The sequence below is a fragment of the Carassius carassius genome, chromosome 29 (genome assembly GCF_963082965.1).
Source record: "Carassius carassius chromosome 29, fCarCar2.1, whole genome shotgun sequence".
NCBI lineage: Eukaryota > Metazoa > Chordata > Actinopteri > Cypriniformes > Cyprinidae > Carassius > Carassius carassius.
In genome coordinates, this window is record NC_081783.1 from 14,355,162 (window position 1) to 14,378,792 (window position 23,631).

General features: G+C 37.1%; 3 protein-coding genes across 3 annotated transcripts; 1 reads left to right on the forward strand and 2 right to left on the reverse strand.

The window, feature by feature from the left end:
- Nucleotides 1-300: 300 nt before the first annotated feature.
- LOC132109700 (cyclin-A2-like) lies at nt 301-5,230 on the reverse strand. The gene is made up of 8 exons (XM_059515988.1): nt 4,686-5,230; nt 2,083-2,323; nt 1,882-1,988; nt 1,575-1,798; nt 1,285-1,489; nt 1,087-1,200; nt 780-913; nt 301-707 (listed from the first exon to the last, which is right to left on the reverse strand). Exons 1-8 carry the CDS (start codon nt 4,884-4,886, stop codon nt 656-658), a joined length of 1,278 nt encoding a protein of 425 aa, XP_059371971.1. The 5' UTR covers nt 4,887-5,230; the 3' UTR covers nt 301-655.
- Nucleotides 5,231-7,457: 2,227 nt separating this feature from the next.
- Nucleotides 7,458-13,560, reverse strand: LOC132109701 (Bardet-Biedl syndrome 7 protein homolog). Its single transcript, XM_059515990.1, has 19 exons — nt 13,045-13,560; nt 12,800-12,865; nt 12,235-12,297; nt 11,704-11,879; nt 11,380-11,566; nt 11,139-11,211; nt 10,937-11,053; nt 10,733-10,863; nt 10,551-10,635; nt 10,320-10,422; nt 10,016-10,208; nt 9,234-9,308; nt 9,076-9,141; nt 8,840-8,979; nt 8,594-8,758; nt 8,382-8,491; nt 8,012-8,115; nt 7,762-7,885; nt 7,458-7,591 (listed from the first exon to the last, which is right to left on the reverse strand). Exons 1-19 carry the CDS (start codon nt 13,078-13,080, stop codon nt 7,458-7,460), a joined length of 2,148 nt encoding a protein of 715 aa, XP_059371973.1. The 5' UTR covers nt 13,081-13,560.
- Nucleotides 13,561-16,975: 3,415 nt separating this feature from the next.
- Nucleotides 16,976-22,753, forward strand: LOC132110138 (annexin A5-like). The gene is made up of 12 exons (XM_059516731.1): nt 16,976-17,110; nt 18,680-18,764; nt 19,006-19,100; nt 19,476-19,589; nt 19,752-19,842; nt 20,160-20,239; nt 20,838-20,888; nt 21,568-21,661; nt 21,748-21,843; nt 21,987-22,045; nt 22,255-22,377; nt 22,451-22,753. Exons 1-12 carry the CDS (start codon nt 17,108-17,110, stop codon nt 22,508-22,510), a joined length of 951 nt encoding a protein of 316 aa, XP_059372714.1. The 5' UTR covers nt 16,976-17,107; the 3' UTR covers nt 22,511-22,753.
- Nucleotides 22,754-23,631: the final 878 nt, after the last annotated feature.

Here is a 23,631-nt window from a genome sequence, read left to right on the forward strand (position 1 = left end):
TCAAATTTAATCATGTCCCAAGCAGTGCTTAAGTAAATAATTGCCAGTATAAGTAACCATTTTGATAATATACTGTACAAATAAATCAGTTTAAGTTGTAAAATCTAGTGCACCTAACAATGCCCTTTAACCATGACAAAACTGCCTTTTACAAAATTTGTGTAGTATTCTTGTAGTACCCAATTTAACAGGTTTTTTAAATCCTGTAAGCATTTAAGTGACCTTAAAATACCATCAGTTTAATCCCTACCCTCCCATTCAACCAAACATGATTAATAGAAGCAAGAAACGAAAAACAAATTCAAGGCCAGCTGCACTTTTATTAAGATGTAAAAAGGAGGGTTTACGTCAACCAAAATAAGTGCAATGCTGGGAGTCTTTCATAAAAATAGAATACAAAACACTGAAATATTAAAACAATGCTTGATTACCTAATGTACAAATATCTGGTTGTATCAAGCATTATATATATATAAAAACAAAAAGATAAGTCCAATCCTTAAGGACTGCAAATAAAAATGTACATATCACTAAGATCTCACCATTGCCATGAAATTGAGGCTATGGGTTCAGTTATTGGAGTTATGGAAATGAAGCATCAAAAAGAGTGCACAATTCCCATAGAGGTATGGAACCAATGAACGATGATAAGCTGTTAGTTCAGCATCAGCTTCTCTGGAGGCTCAATGAGAGACACTTCATGGTACCTGGAGGGAACCAGAGGAAAACATTAGCCATTGTTAACACAGCTATTGAACGAGTAAAGCAAGCAAACTTACTTTGAGCCCTTGTATTTCTCCCTAACAGCTTGTTGTGTGTGCTGAGCAGCACCGAGGTAGGTCTGATGTAGATCCTGAATGCAAGGCATAAGATCCACCAAAGTGTAGCCAGTCATCTCAACAAGTGCCTTCGACTGCAAGAGACAGAGTTATGAGGAAAAACCAAGACCCTACGTCAGCATAAACATACTGGAACATTTTGATACTGAAAACACGGACCGATTAACCAGCAGGTAGCCAAGGGCTTTTCTACCTAGACATCAACAACCAACATCCTAGTTTTTGCCCGAGGTGATTGTGCACTTACCCATGATCCACCTGCAATTATGTGATTGGCCAAAATGAAAGCTGCAGCAGCGGTTTGAGATGGGAGGTACTTCATGAAGGGGTCACAATCTATCAAGCTCAGCTCACCAAGAAACTGAAAACAGTGTCAAAACCGTTTCATGTGATAACAGGTATACACCACACAACACAACTACTGAACTGCAGGAAACATTCTCACCATTGATAAGCTTTCCACTTTGCTGCTCACAGGCTGGTGCAAGAAATACTGGGTGAGGAACTGATTGATTGTTGGAGCAGCAAGATCAAACGAGAGAACGGTTAGCACCAGATGCTCCATCCTCAACACTTGTTTCTTTGTGTAGGTGTCGTCAGTGATGTAAACAAATTCTGCCACCTCTGGGGGGTAGATCTCCTCAAACTTCCTACAGTCAAACAGAGAAGTGTGAGCATGGAGAGCAGCAAGGGGGAAGGTTGTGCAGTCTGGGGCTTTAAAGCAATGATACTTACGAAGCCAAAAGCATAGCAGCTGTGCCAACTAGCTGTAGTTTTCCTCTCAGGACAGACATGGAAGACAAAAAGCGATCGATGTAGTTCACGGCCAGGTAGAGGGTCTCATTCTGGAGCTTGTACTCCTCTCCCACCTCCACTAGCCAGTCCACCAGAATGGCACGCATGCTGTTTGTGATGTCCGGCTGTTTCTTCATGTAACCTGCTTTTGGTTTCGACTTGACCTGTGTTACAAAAAGCGTAATCATTGAGCCAATCAGAAGAGAACATGCATCATTGACACACGCAACACATTTAACTTCCTCACCTCCATTTCCCGCAAGTGTGTGTGTATTTCCGTTGCATAATCAGAGACTGCATTGACATTTGTGGGCCTTTCCTCACCATCAATTACTGACATATCCATAGGAGAATCTATGTATTGAGAATTGTACATTTTGTGGGCGTTATGTTTTCTGTAAAGTGCAACAAGATAGGATAAGCATTGAATTTCACTTGTTTATCTTACCAAAGCTGGCCTCCATTGGCAGATCGATAGTGGCGAGGGGCTGCCTTAAGCGAGTCACAGTGGGATTTAGTGTGAGAGGGAAGCAATCCATGGTTGCTCTTTGGGTAGATGGTTTCTTCGAGCATGCACCATCGGGCTCATCCACGTGGATCTGAAAAGCAGGTGGCTTGGTGGAAGGCTTCTCTCCAAAACTTCTGCCATGTTCTTCAGATTTGCATGCAATTATTTGGGGCCCAGAGACCTGAAACAGAAAACTGGATTAAAGTGCTGCCTGTAATCTTGTAGTGACTACAGGCCCTTTTTGCAGTAGCTTCATCTGGTAGCAGTTCAATTTGACCAGTTTAATTTTGAGTGGTCCGAAATACTGGAAGTTTTTTCTTGAAATTGTGACTTATTTTCAGGTCACAAAGACATATGCAAAAGTATCAACACTATGACTTGAAATGTGCACACAGATGTATAATAGTTCTGAGGTTTTTAGAGTCAGTGACGCTTCATTTTTCAGTTTGTCAACTAAACTCTGAGGGTAGTTAGTTACATTTGTTTATTACATGCCTTTATCTGTAGAAACTTGCTGGTTTAAAACAGCAAGTTTAGCTCATGTATGTTAATTTCACTGGGAATGTAACCCACAATCTTGCCAGTTTCATGAGAACTGTTTGAGCCTCAGGAAAGCACACAAGTAACGTTACTTTAACTTTTCTTTTTTAAGTTGAAATGTAGGTTTAAAAAAAAAAAAAGCTTATTGGTGTGTACAGCATATTAAATATGTTCTGAACAAACTAATTTTGTGTGCGGGTTCAGTATGGAAGCATATGGGTAGCAATATTCAATTTGGGATGTAATATGTAAAATGACAATGCATTTCTGTATTTACATTTTCCAATACATTTGTGCAACGTTTGGTGCAAAATGAAAATTAAATTACATAATTTTCATTTGCCATTTCATACACCAGTTTTAATATGTAAAATGAATACTAATTTTAACACTTTATAAGTTGCAAAATTAAAATGAAAATGTATTACAGAAATGATTAGATATGTATAACATATGTTCAAGCAAAAACTGTGGCAAAATTATCATTTAAATGCTATTTTTCTTAAATGCATTAACACTCACATTCAAGACACTTACGATTCCATTTTCATTCAATGTCCCGCAATGAATGTAGCAAAATTCAATGTGCACATTGAAAATGCATTCCGAGCCGATCACGTGTCCGCCCCCTCCCGCCATGTCAATCACTGCGTGAACAAGGAGGGGCTTGCAGAAGGTCAAGAGACTCAAATCTCAAGAAGAGGATTCAAGTTAAAGAACATGGACAAGACAGTTGGTCCGTGTACGTTTTGATCATTTCGGTTTATGGCTTTAATATTTCATCCCCACTTGTGGGCGGGGCTGAAACACAGCTTTCATCTGATTGGTCGAATCGCTGCACCTTCAGCTCGGTCTTTTCATTCTTTCTGGCAGAATAAGAGTCAGTGTGAGTGAAGCACTGTAATGTCTGAAACCACCGCTCACTGTTAATTAGCATAATATTTGAATCAGATGTAGCTGGGCACATAATTCGTGCTGCTGAGACCTGCAAATTATTTCTAGGCTGTAGTATTGCATTTTGTAATTTTGTTACATTCATTGCGGGACATTGAATGAAAATGCAATCGTAAGTGTCTTGACTGAGTGTTAATGCATTTAAGAAAAATAGCATTTAAATGATAATTTTGCCACAGTTTTTGCTTGAACATGTTAGACATATCTAATCATTTCTGTAATACATTTTGATTTTAATTTTGCAACTTATAAAGCGCTAAAATTAGTATTCATTTTACATATTAAAACTGGTGTATGAAATGGCAAATGAAAATTCTGTAATTTAATTTTCATTTTGCACCAAACGTTGCACAAATGTATTGGAAAATGTAAATGTAAATACAGAAATGCATTGTCATTTTACATATTGCATTGTCATTTTGCATATTACACCCCAAATTGCATATTGCTACCCATATGCTTCCATAGTTATCACCTGTCGCAATAATAAAGGGATCGCTGGGAAGTGGAAAATGTAACCAGACTACATGAACTAATGTGGGAAATAAAAAGGCATGTTTCATTTCAGCTTCATTCACAAACATCTTTTATTGCACACAGAACGTGTATAAAAATCAAGACCCATCTGGAAAATTAGGGACCACAATAGTTCTAATTTTAGCGAACAGCTGCTTTACTGTGGTGGAGCAGTGAATGGTGTGCAAAATGGCGGTGTGCTTGGGAGGGAATGATCTGCGGGAATTTAACAATGCATTATATTTGAACTTGTGGCGCCATAAATGAAGTTTTACCCAATAGGGAATAACAAAAAAAAGGGAAGGAGATGTAGGTTTTCGTGATTCAAAGGGACAATGAATGCAAGCACTTTGACTGGTTCAACTACAGCAACGTTCAGTTCATCGAATAAATATTATGAAGTTAGCACTTGTTAAAAACAAAACAAATTGATTATTAAACTAAATACTAATGCATCCTAATGTTACACACAGGCGGATGAAATCGGTCTAGAACAGAAGCACGTTTCATTGATGTGCCATGCGTGCTCTGACCTGTTTAGCCCCGCGCAGGACGGGCTGGCGGCGCTGATGGTTCTCCAGGGCGCCCAGCACGGTCCTGTTGCCTGGCTTAGGATGGACATTTTCCCGATTTTCACTTCTGTTCTTCACTGGGCCTCGTAGTCGTGAAAGCACGTTTTCTTGATTGTGAGTATCTGCTCCCGAGTCTCCTCGTGTTTGATCGACAGATGACATCCTTACAGCAGATCAACTCAAGTCCTTCGATGCGGTTTAACACGTTTGATCAAACAACACACACGTGAATAACTAATAAAGCATGGATAAGCAGACTAACTGGGGAAACTGGAAGACGTTAGCTGTTGAAATCCAGACAAAAACACAATATAAACAGTTGCCAGCGGCGTTTTACAAACCCGGGATTCGAAAATAAATCATACAGCAGTCCTATCCTACAGAAATCGCGCCATAGCGGTGTGCAAAACCTCCCAACACGGCACGGAGAGCTCCCAAAAGCTGTTTCTATAAAGTCAAACGGCGCCGTGTTACGCTTTTTTTTGCAGCTGCTTGGGTGTGATATTGTGGCTGTCTCAGTTCAAGTAGCCCGCGACTATTGAAACGGGCCAATCAAGAGTGCTACATACCCAAACGTCATTGATCATACGGAAGCCTGGGAAGTACAAATGCGATTCTGCTTTTATTACTCGAGCCGTTGAGGGTTACTTTCATTGGCTTAAAGTCAAAGGAATTTTGAAACAGTTTGAACACAATGTAAATTTAAGCTGATGCTGGCACGTTTATACATTATATATATACACAATAATTACAAGTATATAAATATACAGGGGTAAATCTTACATTTGGGGAACAGTTCTGCCCAGGCAGTACTTAAAGAAAAAAAACTGAAAATAATTTTCTACTATTTTAGCAAGTTATCTCTACTGTAGCAAATAATTTCTCATACTACTGAATTTTTTTTTAATAAATAAAAAAAATGTCTCAAAATATGTTTGTTTGAAAATATTGAAAGTTTATGTCCTGACGGAAAGACAAAGAAAACAGACACAAAACTTTCATGAAAATGTTTATTTCTGTAGAAATGCAACTAAGACAATGGATGAGAGTCCTAAAAATATACAAAACAACTGCAGTCACACATGGTTTTATGTTTATTGAACACTTAACATTTTACTTTGAAATCTGTAATGGTACATTCAGCTCCTATAGAATACCAAAAGTTTATCGCAAAAAACAAAATTCACAAAATACATTCCTAAAAAGTGCTTTTAATTTTACATTCCATTAAAGCGTTAGTGCACCCAAAAATGAAAATTATGTCATTAATAACTCACCCTCATGTCGTGTCCATGTGACATCAGGTCAGTTAGAATAATTTGAAGCATTGAAAATACATTTTGGTCCAAAAATAGCAAAAACTACGACTTTATTCAGCATCGAATCCACTGTGAGACACCAATGTGTCCGTGAGCAAGACACTTAACCCCGAATTGCTCCAGAGGCGTGCCACCTCTGAAATATATAGCAATTGTAAGTCGCTTTGGATAAAAGCGTCAGCTAAATGAATAAATGTAAATGTAAATTGTCTTCTCTTCTGTGTCTGTTGTGAGAGAGTTCAAAACAAAGCAGTTTGTGATATCCGGTTCGCGAACGTATCATTCGATGTGACTGGATCTTTTTGAACCAGTTCACCAAATCGAACTAAATAATTTGAAACTGTTCGCGTATCCAATATGCATTAATCCACAAATGACTTAAGCTGTTAACTTTTTTAATGTGGCTGACACTCCCTCTGAGTTCAAACAAACCAATATCCAGTATACTGACTGAACTGCTGTGAAGAGAGAACTGAAGATGAACACCGAGCCGAGCCAGATAATGACTCGTTCACGAGTCAAGAACCGTTTCTGTCAGACGCGTCCGATTCGAGAACCGATGAACTGATGATACTGCGCATGTGTGATTCAGCGTGAAGCAGACCGACACACAGAGTGTGCTAATGTTATGAGCGCGGGTAAACCGAAGGCTTGAATGAAGGGCAATCATCGCCAATGACGCCATTACGTCGAGCGCAAAAGAACCGGTGAACCGTTTTCTTCAACCGGTTTATTGAATCGAACTGTCCGAAAGAACTACTGGTGATCCGAAAACCGATGCAACTTGTTCTAGACTCGTGAACGAGTCATTATCTGGCTTGGCTCGGTGTTCATCTTCAGTTCTCTCTTCACAGCAGTTCAGTCAGTGTACTGTTTGAATAAATGAATTACTCCTGGATATTGGTTTGTTTGAACTCAGAGGGAGTGTCAGCCACATTAAAAAAGTTAACAGCTTAAGTCATTTGTGGATTAATGTGTATTGGAGACGCGAACCATTTAAAATGATTCAGTTCGATTTGGTGAACTGGTTCAAAAAGATCTGGTTACATCGAATGATTCATTCGCGAACCGGATATGACAAACTGCTTTGTTTTGAACTCTCTCACAACAGACAAGGAAGAGAAGACAGTGCTGAATAAAGTCGTAGTTTTTGCTATTTTTGCACCAAATGCTTCAAAAAATTCTAACTGACCCTCTGATGTCACATGCACTACTTTGATGATGTTTTTCTTACCTTTCTGGACATGGACAGTATACCGTACACACAGTTTCAATGGAGGGACTGAGAGCTCTCGGACTAAATCTAAAATATCTTAAACTGTGTTCCGAAGATTAATGGAGGTTTTACTGGTTTGGAATGACATGAGGGTAAGTTATTAATGACATAATTTTCATTTTTGGGTGAACTAACGCTTTAAGCTTCACTGAAAAATTCCATCAATGAATCTAGTTCATAGTTGTTTAAAATTGCAAGTAGCTGTGAAACTTTTGTTTTGACATTTTGTCCTTTAAATTTGAACTTGTCGATGAACAGATCAGTGATCATACCTGCAAGAAAACAAAATGGTTTGTTTACTCATAATTCTTTTGCAAAGACATCATCTGAATATACTACATTAATCTTATGTAAATCTGCGATACATGAGAATAATTTAACATATCAAATTTAAAATAATATATTGTAAAATAATCTCCCCAGCTCATCTGAATTCACTCACCATACAATCTTTCTAAGTGAGCTGGCTGTTTCTTATATTCTTCTAAGAGCTGCGCAGACTCATCCAGTATACTGCGATACTCTGGAATCAGAAAATCTGCATTCCCCTCATGCACCTGCAACTCCTGCATGCAATAAACACACACACACACACACACACACACACACACACACACACATACACACACACACTCAGCAGGCCTTTTTTATTTTTTATAACAGGGTTTTTAAAAGTCTTTTTTATGTTTTACCTTTAAAGCATCAATAAGATGAACTTTTTTGGCCAAAATCAACTGATACTCTAGCTTGGGATGAATCATTCGAAGAGTATGGCTAACAGAGTCCTCATTCACCTCTGAAAGCAACATAACAACCAACACAACAGACACATATTAATCATACTTGATGCATGAAGAATTGAGATCACTGTAATCTGGTATTAACATCCGTCTCAGAAGAACCAATCACAAGTGGTCAGCCAAGACAGATCACCATTTGCAGCTAGTATCCTTATGCAACCCAAATGCATCTCCACTGGCCACTTGTGATTGGACTAACCAATCGGAGAATCTCATTTGTTAGACCACATAAATCAGTTAAAAGATCAGTTGGTGAACTTACCATAGAATGTATTCAGATTGATTTTTCGCTTAGTGGCCTCTTTGGACAAAACATCCTTCAGTATGGATATGGTAGAAATGTTGTCTGATTTGAAGTTTGCCTCACCTTTACTGGAAAAGAATTATGTTAAAAAATGATAAAGATTGATTACAATGCTTCCTCTAATAACGCAATCATCTAGTAGCAGTATATTTGGATACTGAAGACCTCACCAATAGGTGGCTTCTAGCTGTGTTCCCAAGAAAGTGTTCTGAAAGTAGAATGTGATGCCGTCTCCTGCTGGGGTCTTCTCTGGGACCTCAGGCAGACAAAACACAACCCAGCAATGGATCTCTGCAAAACTGAACTGTCCTGTCAGTTTTAACGTGTTCATGGGCCTAGTCATGAAGAGAAAATGTTTAGCTGGTTGAATAAATGCATGATAAGAATTCATAAGCATTGCATTTCTCTAAGCTCACCGCTTGTGATCGATTGCGTGTGTCCTTTGGTGGAGTGAAAGCGGTTTGATCTGGTATTGTCGAACCTGGCAGGTTTTGGGCTGAAGCCTTGGAGTCACGTAAGCCTGAAGGGTGCCATACTGACCCTCTATAGACCGGACCTTAAAGCAAAATCAGGACAACTGCTCAACTGCAATTTCACGAAAATATAAATATATGTTATTATACTGAAAATAATCCAGACACAAAGTAGACACCTTCAGTTCCAGCCTAGTGGTATTTGCTTGGCACCTGTAAGTGGCAAGGAGGAAGTTCCCATTTGACTGTGGGGTTAGATGAACAAACAGACAGTTTTGCAAACACGTGTGATGTGGTCATGAATTAAGGTTAATTATCTGGCAGACAGGTTTATTACCTCTGAATCACATTCACTGAAGCTGACCACTGCTGAGTTCTTCTCGACATCCAACAGGTCAATGGGAACATCACTCTGTCAAAGACAAAAACATATGTAAGCAAATGTAAAGAAACTTCAGTCTTACAATGCTGTAATTTCAACACATGTAAAAATAATGCTGAATTAGTCAAATCAGAAAACCATCTTTAATTAAAATTGATACTTTCAGTTCTGAATGCTGACTGGTCAATACAACATTCCAGACATATTAAAAGAACCCATTGAATAACGTTATCGTTACCCTGCAATGAAGCACACCTTTAAGTAAATTGTAACATACATGTACAAACACTCAAAAGATTTTGTTGAAAGAAATTAATAATAATAATATTCAGGATGGATGTATTCATCTAAACAAAAGTGAGTTGAAACTGTATTTATATATATTCAAAAAATGAAATAAAAATGCAGTTCTCTTGAACTTTCCAATCATTAAAGAATCCTTAAAAATGTGTCAACGTTTCCACAAAAATATAAAGTTTAAGTTTAATCAGCATATTAGAATGATTTCTAAAGCATCACGTTACACTGAAGATGGAAATAATGACTGCTGAAAAGTTTTTAAAATTGTATTATATTTCACAATAATACTGCTTTTACTGTATTTTTGATCAAACAAACGCAGGCTTGGTGAAGAGACTTTTTTCCAAAACGCAAAAAAAAAAAAAAGAAATAACCCCAAGCTTTTGACCAGTAGTTTATAGAAATAAAAGCAAGATGAATTGGTGTATTTCTCTCACCTGCAGCAGCAAGTTGTCAATGGCGGTCTGCACCTCTAGTGTGAGGCTGTAACTGGCATCATCCTGGCACAATGTGAATTTGTCATTGATGCTAAAGACTGGCACAGAGGACACAGCCGTGCTGGACTGAGAGCTCTGCTGGTATTTTTCTCTCCCCTGCAACACTTTCACCTGCAGCTGCTCTAACTCTGCCCTGTATAAACACATGCATGACCATACTAGGCATGTCGTTTCAAAACCTAGGCCAGTTTAGTAAAGAGATCTTTGCTGTTTTAGATTCATCATTCAGCCGGATGTGTAGTACCTGAGTGCAGCCACCTTGCCCTGGGTCTCCCGGCTCATCTTGATCTCATCCCCTGGGCCTGCTACCATCTGCTGAGGCTCTGTGGTGAGACCTGACACCCATCCTGGAAAACAGGCACATGACTTCCTAGTCAACACAGGTGAATGATAAACTGTTTACTGACATCACCCACACAGTATTGTTCTCAGAAAACACACAGTAAAAGTCTTTTATTTAACAGTCACAGCTAACCTGTGTAAGTTGTTGCAAGAACTTCATCATACATTTCCTTTCCAACGCAGCCACCCTGGATTGATGTGATGCTCTCAGACAAAACCTTTTAAACACAGAAAGACAATTATCACAAGTGTAGTGATCAGAGTTTAATGGTAAATACTTAATGGTTCACAGACCAAATGAGGGTGTTCACTAACATTCTCAAAGCGCAGCGTTGGCTCATTTGAACTGTCCAACCCGTAGACCTCCACAGTCCCATCATCCCTTCCCACCAGGATGTCCTTCACACCATCACCAACAATGTCAAAGGTGTCAATACAAAGCACACCTTGAAAAGACCAATACAAATTAGCACGGCTTCATTTTTTATATGTAATAGCCTCTCACTATCTAATTCCTACCTCCTTTTTTCTTCTCATTATCCAGTTCCCAACCAGTAATGGGTCCAGATTTGGTAATCTGCACAAGACCTAGTTTCCCATCAGCTGTTCCATAAAGAACTTCCTCACCACCCTTTCCTGAAGATCAAGATTTCATGCATTATCAATTTCCCAGGCTCAACGTATTCATGCTTTCACGCTAAAATGAATTTTTAGCACATACCACCGTCTCTGTTGAGAAGTTCCAGAACGGTTGGAGGTCCGGGAACTTCTACATCATACTGAAGGTCAGAGCCCTGATGGAGCACAAAGTATGGGATGACTGTACACTCGAGCATCGAGTATTGTATATGGCCGGCCACCAAGTAATAGACATAATGAGTACCTGTGATTGCTAAAGTATAATTATGTAACAAAGGATGTATAAATGGTGGCCAGTATGACTGGAGATTGTTTCAGACTACCTGCAATACTCTAAGTACTCTGTCCTGGCAGGCCAGGATGGGCACAGTGCGGCCCACGGTCTCCACAGGTAAACACAGGATGTCACTGATCTTGTCTCCTGACAGGTAATAGTCCTGATCCTTGCAGTCACAGTAATGGTTATAAATGTAACTGGCACACACAAACAGATCTGCCCCTGAAACATGCCTGTGGGAAAATAAGGCACAAACAAAAGTGAAGCATCCAAAAATGACAATGTATTACATGTATGATCAAATTTGCTAATCATTAATATAGAAATGCACAGTCGAAAGATTAAAAAAAAAACAAGAAGCAGATCTCACATGGCATTTATGCTCTCTGTTAGGTTGGCTTCAAATGTAAGAAACTGTTTGCCCTTTTTAGTATATCCCCTCACTTCAGACCCTGAGCTAACAAAGATCTTTTCCTGCGGGGTTCCCAAAGCCCCTCCAAGCTCAAGTCTGGAGATCTTCTGTCCTGGGAGTGATTTGAACACAGGCTGACAAAAAAAAAAAAGAGACCAAAGATTTTTCACCCAATGAGAAAAAAAATATTGTTTTGTTGGTACTCAATAATTATTTCTTATAATTATTAATGTTGTGCAATATCAACAGTTGTGCTGCCTAATATTTTTGTAGATAACGACATACATTTTTTGATTAATAGAATGTTCAAAGGAACAGCATTTATTATTTGAAACAGACATTTTTAACATCATAATATCTTTACTGTCACTTTTGATCAATTTGATGCATCCTTGCTGAATTAAAGTGTTAATTTATTTCAACATCTTATTGACCCAAATTTTTGAATGCTAGTGTTTACTAAAAACAGGAAATACTTCTGATACATACCACAGCCTCCCCTTTTTTCATTCCAAAACAAGTCACAACACCATCATGATCTGCAACAGCCACCTGAAATGAGAAAATGCCATCTGGTTGCTCAAAGACAAATGCTTGTTCCCTGTTTGCTTGAGTTGGGGAGAAATGTCAAGCACATGCTCAAATAAATAGGACATGTCGCATGCTCTTTCACAAGTGGGATCTAATCTCTAGCACCCTTGTTTTACAAATTAAGCCCCTAAAATAGTCTACAGCAGAAAGGTCATCAAGACCTTGAAACTATATAAAGTTTTAAGACTGTAGATTTGTTTTACATATATTAATACCTTATTTCCTAGACATGATAGTTTTAGATGAAGTTTTAAGATTGACTTTCCTGTTTAAATATTCCTTGTTCAATGAAATGACTTTTAATTTAATGTAGCTGTTTTGCATAACTGTCAGCACTGTGAGGAATGAGTAATATTATTTGTGTTATAGGATGTATGGTAGTAATTATATTCTGTGAACAGATAGTCTTGACAAGCTTGATTTACGCTAAACCTGGAATATTCTTTTAAAATGGATGAACTACTTTTTGAGTTGCTTTTCGCCCCACAGCTGGGAGAAGTTTCATGGTTTTTTGAGATGTCACTCCAACCTGAGAAAACAAAGATGACATTGCCATTAATACATTTCCTCTCTGATAATTAATATTTAAGATTCCTAAAAGTCTCAGCCACAGACCTTACACGTTTGCATTTTAAATAACCAAGTGCCCATTTGCCACTGTAAATCACAGCAGATGTACAAATACATACAGAGACGTTAAAATCTTACCTGGAGATAATCAACGTGGTTTAAGTTCAATTCCATCTCGTTTGTTAAAATAATCACTAAGTAACACAGATCCGTTTGAATCGTCAGAGTTTACGTTAACCGTTTTCTGTTTAGCGTTGATATTTTAAGATGCTCCAGTACAGCTCTCTGTTAAACCATTCCCCAAGAAAGTACTTAATAAATATATATTTCGAGCTGATGGAAATATAACACAGTAGTCCTGGCTAGTCGTCACAGACTGGATTATCTCGCGGATTAGTCAATGGCTGATTTTGCTGCGGATGAAGTGGCTAACGTTAGCTGTGTTTACAAGATCATTCACGTCAAGTTAACGTGTAACGTTAGGGGAATAAAAACTATACCGCCTTTTAATAGACATTTATCCAAACGATATGCTTTCCTTCGCGGACAAAAATACTAATCCGGCTAAGTACAGCAGCATTAAACGTGTTTTTGTTTGCAGCTAACACGTTTCCTCAGCAGCGCCATGTTTGTCAGCCACCCAAACCATCTCTGGTTGCCATGGTAACACAAAACGTAATGAGTTTCGTTTAAAACAGTGAAAATACTATCTGTCTATCTATCTATCTATCTATCTATCTATCTATCTATCTATCTATCTATCTATCTATCTATCTATCTATCTATCTATCTATCTATCTATCTATCTATGTGAACGCCATTTTTCCCAGATGCCATAAAGACTGATAAAACATTAAATAATTTCCTAAACATTATATCAATTTATATAAAATGTTTTTATCATGTTTTAGTTCTATTTTCCCAGTGGCCTAAAAATGTGAAATAATTGAATATTAAAATTGTATAAAACAATTAAAATCTGAGTTGGAATAGTTATTTAATGAATCTAAATTAATTAATCAATCTTAAAATTAATTCCAACTCAGATATTTGGTTCTAACTTTTATTTTGTCCAGCTTTTTATTGCAGCCATAGGCCTAGGCTATATGTCAACAACAATATATATATATACATAACATTGTTTTTCATGATTAGATTATTGAGCATTTTTAATGGCAATTTAAGGTTTTATTTTGTGTTCAGATTTCAATCACACACACAGGATGAAGGGGTGTGGATGTGACTCAACAACATTAGCTGAGGAGGGGGTGCAGCTGCAGAGAGGACTTCAAGCATCATTCTCATTTTGCACAACACCAAAGAGACACAGCATGCTTCCTTTTGGATTATAAAGATTTAATGACGGAAGGATTTGAAGAGCACCTGTCATGGATAAATCTTACACAGCAAGTGAATGAACTGTCACACTCAGGAATCCGTAAAGAGCTGCATTAGTTTTATGCAATTTTATTGCAACTGATGCCCTCCCCGAGGAGGTTCCTGGTGGCATCCACCTCCTTGCCTCTTACAGCGGGATGGGGCTGGAACCTAAGTGTGTATGTGGGGCTCTTCACAGTATTGCTGGTTTTGATGGGACTTCTTCTGTGGATGTTGCTGAAACAGCTCAGGAACTCTGTAGGCAATAGCACCCTTCAGCCACATCTGGGCTCCTGCAGACATCGTGTGTTCTGAGAGAGAAGCATCATGGAAAAAGATGAAAAAGGGGACTTTTGGAGCATTTGCAAACAGCTCTGATTTCTGTAGCTGCTGGACAATCAAAGATGTGACAACTAATACTGGATGGATGAAAAACTGTATTGAGGACTTTTAAAGCTTTGCAATGGAAATGTGAGATTTATTTACTGACTATTTATTAATCTATAGAATGGCAGATGCTTTATATGTTTCAGCAGACACAATTCTGTTTAGGAAACGTGTTTTCTTTTACTGATAAAAATGTTACTCTGACACCAGTTCTTTTAAAAAAATAGATTTCTGACTAGACATAGTTTCAATAACATTAATTCAGTTTGTAAAGCCAATACTTTTCACTCACACAAAATCAGACACACACACACACACGCACACGCACACGCACACACACACACACACACACACACACACACACACACACACACACACACACACACACACACACACACACACACAGATTAATTGATAAATCAGTCAATATGTCTGCTAACTAGTTTCAGTGCAGAAATAGATTTTTTTTCTACTGTTTGTTCTTGGTATGAAGAGGGTTATTTATGAATAAAAGAGAGGAATCAATTATGTTGCATATTGAGAAAATGTCTCAATTGAAAAACGATTTTCCATTATGAAACCCTGAACTCCTTTTGGAATTGGAAACTAACAATGGAGACCTGTCACACTCAATACTGTTTAATGTTCAGACATAATGTTTGTGTTGTAAAACAAATAAGTGTGCCTTTTCATATTTTTTACTCTGCTTTCGTGCCTCTCTTTAAGTAGTCTTTTCTTGTCCTTTCTTTGGCACACTAAAGTGAATAAAGTTAAATAAACCAAATAAACCTAAAACAAATGATATACTTTGCATGTATGTGTGTACGCATGGTTCAGTCATCATTATATCATTCACAAGGCTAGTAAAACATCTTCAGCCATGAATCCAAGTGAAGTCAACCCTGTTGCTTTTATTAAACCATTCACATTGTGTGTTGACGTGCATGACGCAAATGAGAAAATTAAATTCACACCACACTGCATACTTGAGCAATTTAGCCCAACAAACAGTTGGGTTCTTCTATTTGATGAGGCATACTTACATGTGAGTGATCTTTAGTGCACTTTAGCCACGGACACATTAGTAATCGATTGATAATTATTAATCTTAATATTGCTGTCTCTCTCTTGCCTGGCAAGCAATGAGTATGAGACAAATAAGGTTTATTTTGCTGTGTAAAAGTGGTGTATAAATCACATAAATAAAATAAGCATATCATTAAAAGGCTCTGACAAAAACATAATTCTTTAAGGAAGGCCAAAGCAATATATCACATGTATCAGTAAATCAGTATTCGGAGAGGGGTTCTCCGTGTTCGGCTGATTACTTCTGTCAAAGCCTGATGCTTCTATAATGAATAATATTAAAACTTTTGATTATGTTCAAAGCTGAGCAAACATCATCTGAACGTCATCTTAAGAAAATATTTAGAATATCTTTAGTCTGCACACAAACAACTTATACAGCTGAACCAAAGTACACTAGCTATAATTTTGTCATAGTATTCATAGTATGCTATTTTATTACATAACTATTTTGATAGCTATGAAATTATCCAAAACTAAGGACATGTCTAAGGTCATGTGACGGACATTACATTGTTGTGGAAATGTAACAAATGACACAATTGTTTGGCTGATATATTCAAGGTAGAAATTCCAGTTGGGGAATAAAAACGTAACGTTTTATATATATATATATATATATATATATATATATATATATATATATATATATATATATATATATATATATATATATATATATAATATATATATATAGATAGATATAGATATAGATATAGATAAAACATAAAATGTGCCCAAATTTAGCTCTGTACTGGCCACTTGTGGACGTTTGGAGTTATGCTGTAAAATAAATTTAAACGGATCTAAGCATCTCATAGTCATTCCTATATTAACTATTTTTATAATTAAAATAATAATAAAATAGCAATAAAATTAAAACCCCTTTGTCTACTAAACGATGAGAATTATTAATTCACCAAGACAAGGACACAGAATATAAAGCCTACAGTGACAACTACTGTCTTTTACTCTGTTCTCCACGTCAGTCAGTATGATTGACAGCTGGTTTTGAGGGCGTGTCCTTCATCCAGCTACAATAACTTCGCTGACTGTTGACACGCGCCAGAAGTCTGACCTCTCGCGCACAGGTGACTGAATACAGCATCAGGTAGGCATGTTCGCTGTCCAGAATAGATAACGTATTGTGTTACAGCATAGCTTAAATGAGTAAATGACAGGAATTATTTATGTACAGTCTTAAAGCCCTTAAGCTACTGTGGATTCTAGGACGTGCAATTTCACAACGTAAAGAGTTTCAATTACTGTTTAATAACTGTTCTGATAATGAAAACTTTATATAGCCTACTCTTTTCCAGAACTGAACACAGTACTGCCTGTACCTGTACAAATGGTGAGTTTTGAGCTGCATTTGTATAATTTTGCATTTGTACCACTATTTGTATTAATATTTAAGTTTATGATGAGTTTCATTAGGTTAATTTGGGTCTTTGTCTTGTGTCTTGTTGTGCTGGATTAACTCTAAGTTTAAAACATTGTTTTTTTATTAAAACTAATAGTTTAACTATAAGTATACAAATGTAAGTATTATTATAACTGTAAAAATCATTAGTATCATAAATAAATAAACAAATAAATAAATAACGGGGCAGTTTCCACATAAATGAATTCCCATGAATTAGAATTCAAGGGTTAAGTTATCAGATCTATGTTGGCATAGATCTGATAACTTAACCCTTGAATTCTAATTTACCGTAATGCCAGCCGTAACATGATGTTGGCATGGTGACGGTTAAGTCACCATGGTGGTGGTTAAAGTGATGGATGATTAGATTACAGCAGATGAGACCATTATCAGATCAGACTGAGGATACCCACCGAAACAGGTCACTAGCTTTATCATCCCACACCTGCCAGAACCAAGCAAACACCCATATACTGTAGTACATCTACAAGGATTAGCCACGCTTGGGCTGGCATATTGTGTGTTGTTTCTTTAAAGTTTAATGCTATGACACTGGCTGGTGTGATTCTAAGATGTATATGTGTTGTCATAGCACTTTATTATAGAAATCATAAGAGCAAGGAAAGATTAACGCTACTGCTGTTGGTATCAAATCAGACTGAAGGTCTCGGGGTTAACTGATCCCTAACTTTCAACCTGAACTTGAACCCTAAACCCAAACCCTATACCTTATCTCATTCTTCACCGCAGCACTATCATTAACCTGAGATGCAATCTTGGTCTATCTTTAATCAGTTGTGTATGGATTACAGACACTCTGTGTGTATATAGTGTTTACAGAGGTTTTAAAGGGTTACCAGAAAGATACAATCGCAATGTAAACAAGAAATGTGGAAATGGTTGCTTCCAGCCTTTGAAAGGTCATCTAGAGACTGAGAGAACAATTATTGCAAACAGTTTCCACTGTTATTGGTTCATATCTGTCTGCTAAATATATATTCAATATTTACACATGGTAATGATGAGAGACATGACACGAGCCACTACATGCATGAGTTTAATAAATGAGGTTGATGTTTCTCATATTCTCAAACACCTGCGCTGGCTAATCCATTCAGAATTCACCTGCTCCACATGTCTTCATGTTTTTTAGTGCCTTGAATGATTATGTATATATGACATTTTCATATTCAGTCTGCAAATAACAAAACCTGGTTTTGTGCCTTTGGTTCGATATAAAAAAATATTTTGTCCTGCATACTGTCTTTTCTGATGTGAGAACATATCTGGCAACCAATAAGGGCTGTAAATAATTTTTGATCTTATTGGTGAATCTTCAAAGGATATCTGTAGTTAACCTGACACGTAATGCATTTTAGAATAGAACAACATGTACTACTTTATATTACATAATGAATTATTATTATTTTTTTTTGCAATAGATTCATTTTGGTAAAGCTTTTTCTGATTCTGATTCTGATTTTGTGTTTTCTACAGGCAACCCGAGGAAGTGTGAAACCTTTTGTGAACTTCAATGCAAAGCATGATGCAGAAGTTTTACGCAAGGCCATGAAAGGGATTGGTAAGTTTCTCAAGGCAGACCTTTAAGAGAGTTCACCCCTTTTTGTTAAGATCTAGGTGGATTTTCCTTTCATAATAAGCAATTATAATTAGCCAGAACATAGTGGTAACTGTATATACGCAGTGATAACTAGTAATTGCTGTTAGCAAATTATACTGATCAGTGGACTAAAAAAAAACATCTTCGGCTCACTCTTAACTATATCTTACATTCACCCTCTCCTATAATGCTTTATTTTCAGGCACTGATGAAGATGCCATCCTCATGTTACTGGCAGCTCGCAGTAATGGCCAGAGACAGGAAATAAAAGCAGCCTATAAAAAGGCTTTTGGCAAGGTGAGCAAATTACATTATCTAGTGTCAAATAAGGAATAATTTGTTTGTTGAATCTAAATTATGTAAAAATGTCTTTTCACTTTAAGTACATCTTCTGAAAACGATAATACACTAAAAATGCTGTTCAAAGTTATGAAAAATATTTTAACATCATTATTTTTTCCATTCAGTCGCTTAGAAGCACTGCTGTGCATCAATAGCAGTACATCGAGATTAATCATTTTGAGCTGTTGTTTTGCACACAGCCTCATATTGAAGTTGATGTAATTCAGTGCCGTCATGAGGGTCTAAAACAATGTTAAAACGCTAATGAGTTTCACATCTTCAGTTTAATGGGCAACATATTTTCTTCTGTTTCTTGGGTCATGTTTTCAGGATCTAGTGAAAGACTTACGGTCAGAGCTGGGAGGGAAGTTAGAGGATCTCATCGTGGCCCTCATGTATCCATCCATATTATATGATGCAAATGAACTCCATAAAGCCATCAAGGTAACATCACACATTTCCATCGTCTATGGGATATAATTAAAAACTAGAAAAAGAATGAATAAAAAACAACAACAACACACTGTTATGAAAATGCTTTTCCATTACGATAGACTTGAACTTATCTTAGATTGGTTATCTTTTTAATTGTTTATTTTCTTACAGGGAGTGGGTACAGAGGACGAAGTTTTAATCGAGATCCTGGCATCCAGGACATGTGATGAGATACAAGATATTGCCAAAGCTTATAAGAAAGGTAACATTCATCATGCAGGCACAATGTATGGCTGACATGAAAATGTCCCACTATTGTAAGGTTGAAGCATGATCGTGTCTATTAATATTTCCTTTGAACACTCCACTAATACATTTCAAATGGTAAGGGTCAATTGTTTTTGTTAACTGTGGGGTTCCCTTCTTCAAAGATGCCTTACTCTCTGTATGACTCTCTAGAAGGCATCACTGTTAAAACTGATCCCTTCCCATTAAACTAATCCAATGGGACCAATAAGCAGCAATTGTCGAGATAAATGTAAACTGTCAACAGATCCTGTCTCATGTGTCTTGACCTAGAATATGGAAGCAAGCTGGAAAAAGACATCATGGGTGATACGTCAGGACATTACCAGAGGTTGCTGGTGATCCTTGCACAGGTAAAGATAGAGAGAGCACAAGAAAGATTATAAAAAAGTCGAATGAAGTATATAATAGTTATAATCATCTTTGATTTTGTGCAGCACATTTTGAAATAAATAAAGTAATAAAATTAGTTCCGAGAATCAAATAAAGTATTTAGTACTTTTAATTTGTAAAATATTTAATTCAGTGGATTATCAGAAATGTTGACACATATTAACCATTTCTAGTATAATTTCCAGCATAAATAACTATTGTCATGATACATCTATCAATACTAAATTACTAGTATATAAAATGTATCATACTGTGATATACAATTTCAGTCAATGTGTTGATTAGGGCAAGAGATGGGAGAGAGATGAAACTGAGCAGCTTCCTCCTGGAATGATAACATGAGCACCAGTGAAGGCATCCTTAAGTAATTAAAACAGCTCTTGAGTTAATGTTGTTGAGAAGATTAATTGGTTCTCAGTGGTAAAGTCTGGGTAATTCAATATTGGAGTTTACCAGGTTAGGGAAAATTCCACACTCCGTCTCAACATATTTGCGGTGATGGAGGAGGGCTGATGTTTCTGTGACGTCCTCTGACCTTGGTTATGTTCCTATACTCAGGGAAACAGGGAGGAGGGAGTGGATGAGAGCAGAGTGGAGAAAGATACAAAGGTAAAGTTCCTAGTCATGAGTGAATACAGTATTATGAATTTCTTAAAGAGACAGTTTACCCTTAAAATAAAACATTTACTCCTCACACCATTTCAAAAGTGTATGACTTATTCTGTTGAATAAAGTAAAATGTCTATGAACAGTTAAAACATTAATGTTAAAACAAAACTCCTTCTTTTGTGTTCCTCAAAAGAGTCATTTTCCTTTTGTGTGATTTTAATCAATTGCTTACCCTCATATTTGTAATATTTTCTTTTTTCCTGTGAAATACTAAAGGAGACGTTAGGTTGAATATCAAAGCATCTATTATAAGTTGATGGTGAGTTATAGTGTGAAGCTCCAAAAAAGACAAAAAGCCCCATAAAAGTATCTAAAAAATTTGTCTATGACTGATTCACTTTATTTACAAGTTTTCTAAAACAATATGATTTGTTTGAGCTTGGTAGTGTAAATCGTTATCCACTTTTATTTTACTCAACACAGATGCTTGGACATTGTGCTTAATATCTCCTTTCGTGTTTCACAACTTAAATAGCAAGGGATTTAAATCACACAGCATGTATTTGATTAATCATTAGAGTTGCGTATGTATGTTGATGTAAACATGGAAAATACGTAACTGGATCCTCAGGTTTAAATTACGAACCTTAGAAGTGTTTGTTCATTGATCGTGTTTCAGGAGCTGTTTGCTGCTGGAGAGGAGAAATTTGGCACGGACGAGGACAAGTTCATCAACATACTCGGCAACAGGAGCACCGAACACCTGAGAAGAGGTGCACGCTTGTGTGTTCAAAGACTTTTGATGTGTTCAGAATTGCCTTGAAGAGCCATCCTAATGGCTTCGGTAACCCTGTTTCAGTGTTTGATGCCTACAAAAAGATTGCCGGCTGTGACATTGAAGAGAGCATAAAAGATGAGTGCACTGGGAACCTGGAAGCACTGCTGCTTGCTGTGGGTACGAAAATCCATGTTGTGTTGCTAAATGTAAATTTGCTATTAGGATGGACTCCTAACATGAGGCTGAATAAATAATGACACTGGAGGATAATCTGTCCCTTTAACTGAAATTTAAAACTTATGTTTCTCTCTCCCCTTTAGTTAAGTGCGCAAAAAGCGTGCCTGCTTATTTTGCAGAATCTGTTCGAGAGTCTATGCGGGTATGAAGGCTTATTTCCATGAGAATCTCATGTTTTTTTCTCTTCTGATCATGAATTGGATCATTTGCTGCTCATTTTGGATTATCAATTGCTGACACTCCCAAGTGGAAAAATCAAAACAACTCGTGGCCTGTTCATTAAATTAATGTGCTGGTCTGAATAATAATGAAATAACTGATTTCACACATTATTGGTTTGTTTATTTACAGCGTGCTGGCACTGATGATGAGACTCTCATAAGGATCATGGTGTCCAGGAGTGAACGGGATATGCTGGACATCAGAGCGGTATACAAGAAGAAGTATGGAGAATCACTCTACAGCACCATACAGGCGAGTTATGCAAACACACACTTTGTCACAAACACAAATAAATCTTAACATTGATTTTACCATTATTTTTTAGGAGGACACTGATGGAGATTACCAGAAGGCCCTTCTCTACCTGTGTGGTGGTAATGATTAAAAAACAAATTGCTTATTATTTACATAAGGTTTCTTGTGCACATTTGTTCATTTTAATTTCATATCTTTTATGTTTTCATGACTTGAGAATAAGTAGTTACAGTGTTGGAGAATAGGAGGGTATTGTGTAATGGTTTTGGTGTGATGTTTGTGTACTGATTCTTTAACAGAAATTAATGGTTTCAGAAAAGTTAATGAATTGTTTTCGTTGGTTTATCGTTTCAAAACTGTGTGAAGACTTGAAAATAAAATGTTATGGACCGTAAGATGTTTTGTAAAGTCATATGCAGTTCCTCGGGTTGTTTCTGGTGGCCAATATAATACTTTTCCCACTAGATGGCAATATTACTCTAACAAATAGTTAATTTTCTCCGTCAGCATTTACCTATATAACGCAGTTTTTCTTGAGATGATTTCCCTCTGCATTAATATTATCATTCTAAAACATTTTTCTGCTAAAGTTAAAATTACAACAGCTTAAGTCCCACAAATGAAAATTACTGAAGGGATAAGCAAGGGAGTTAACAAAATAAACGGCCCTTCCCTGAGAACACGCACGCGATTCACAAAGTAGTTTTCATCTAACCCAGGGGAGCAGTTGGGGGTTCGATGCCTTGCTCAAGGGCACCCAAGTCGTGGTATTGAACGTGGAGAGAGCACTGTATATGCACTCCCCGCACCTACATTTCCTGCCGGCCCGAGCCTCGAACTCACAACCTTTCGATTACGAGTCCGACTCGCTAACCGTTAGGCCACGACTGAAACTGTTTGATGTATGTATGATGTATATGTATATCAAATCAACATCATAGAAGAAGAAGAATGGGCTTTACTGCCAGGTATGTTTCACATACGAGGATCATGTCAACGTTTTTGACGTCATTTTGATTTGCATATTTGACCTGTTTTTTTTTTTTTACGTCAAATTGACGTCAATTCTTTTCAGTGTCAATTGCCCACTGGGAAATCTAATCTTTTACGACGTCATACATTACCACTGATACTAGATGCTTCTGTTAAGATATTATGTGGAGTCAAATATATTTTATATACAAATATTTCAGATATTTTACTTCAGCAAGACTGAAACCATTCTTACACAACCTGATAATAAATGCATTC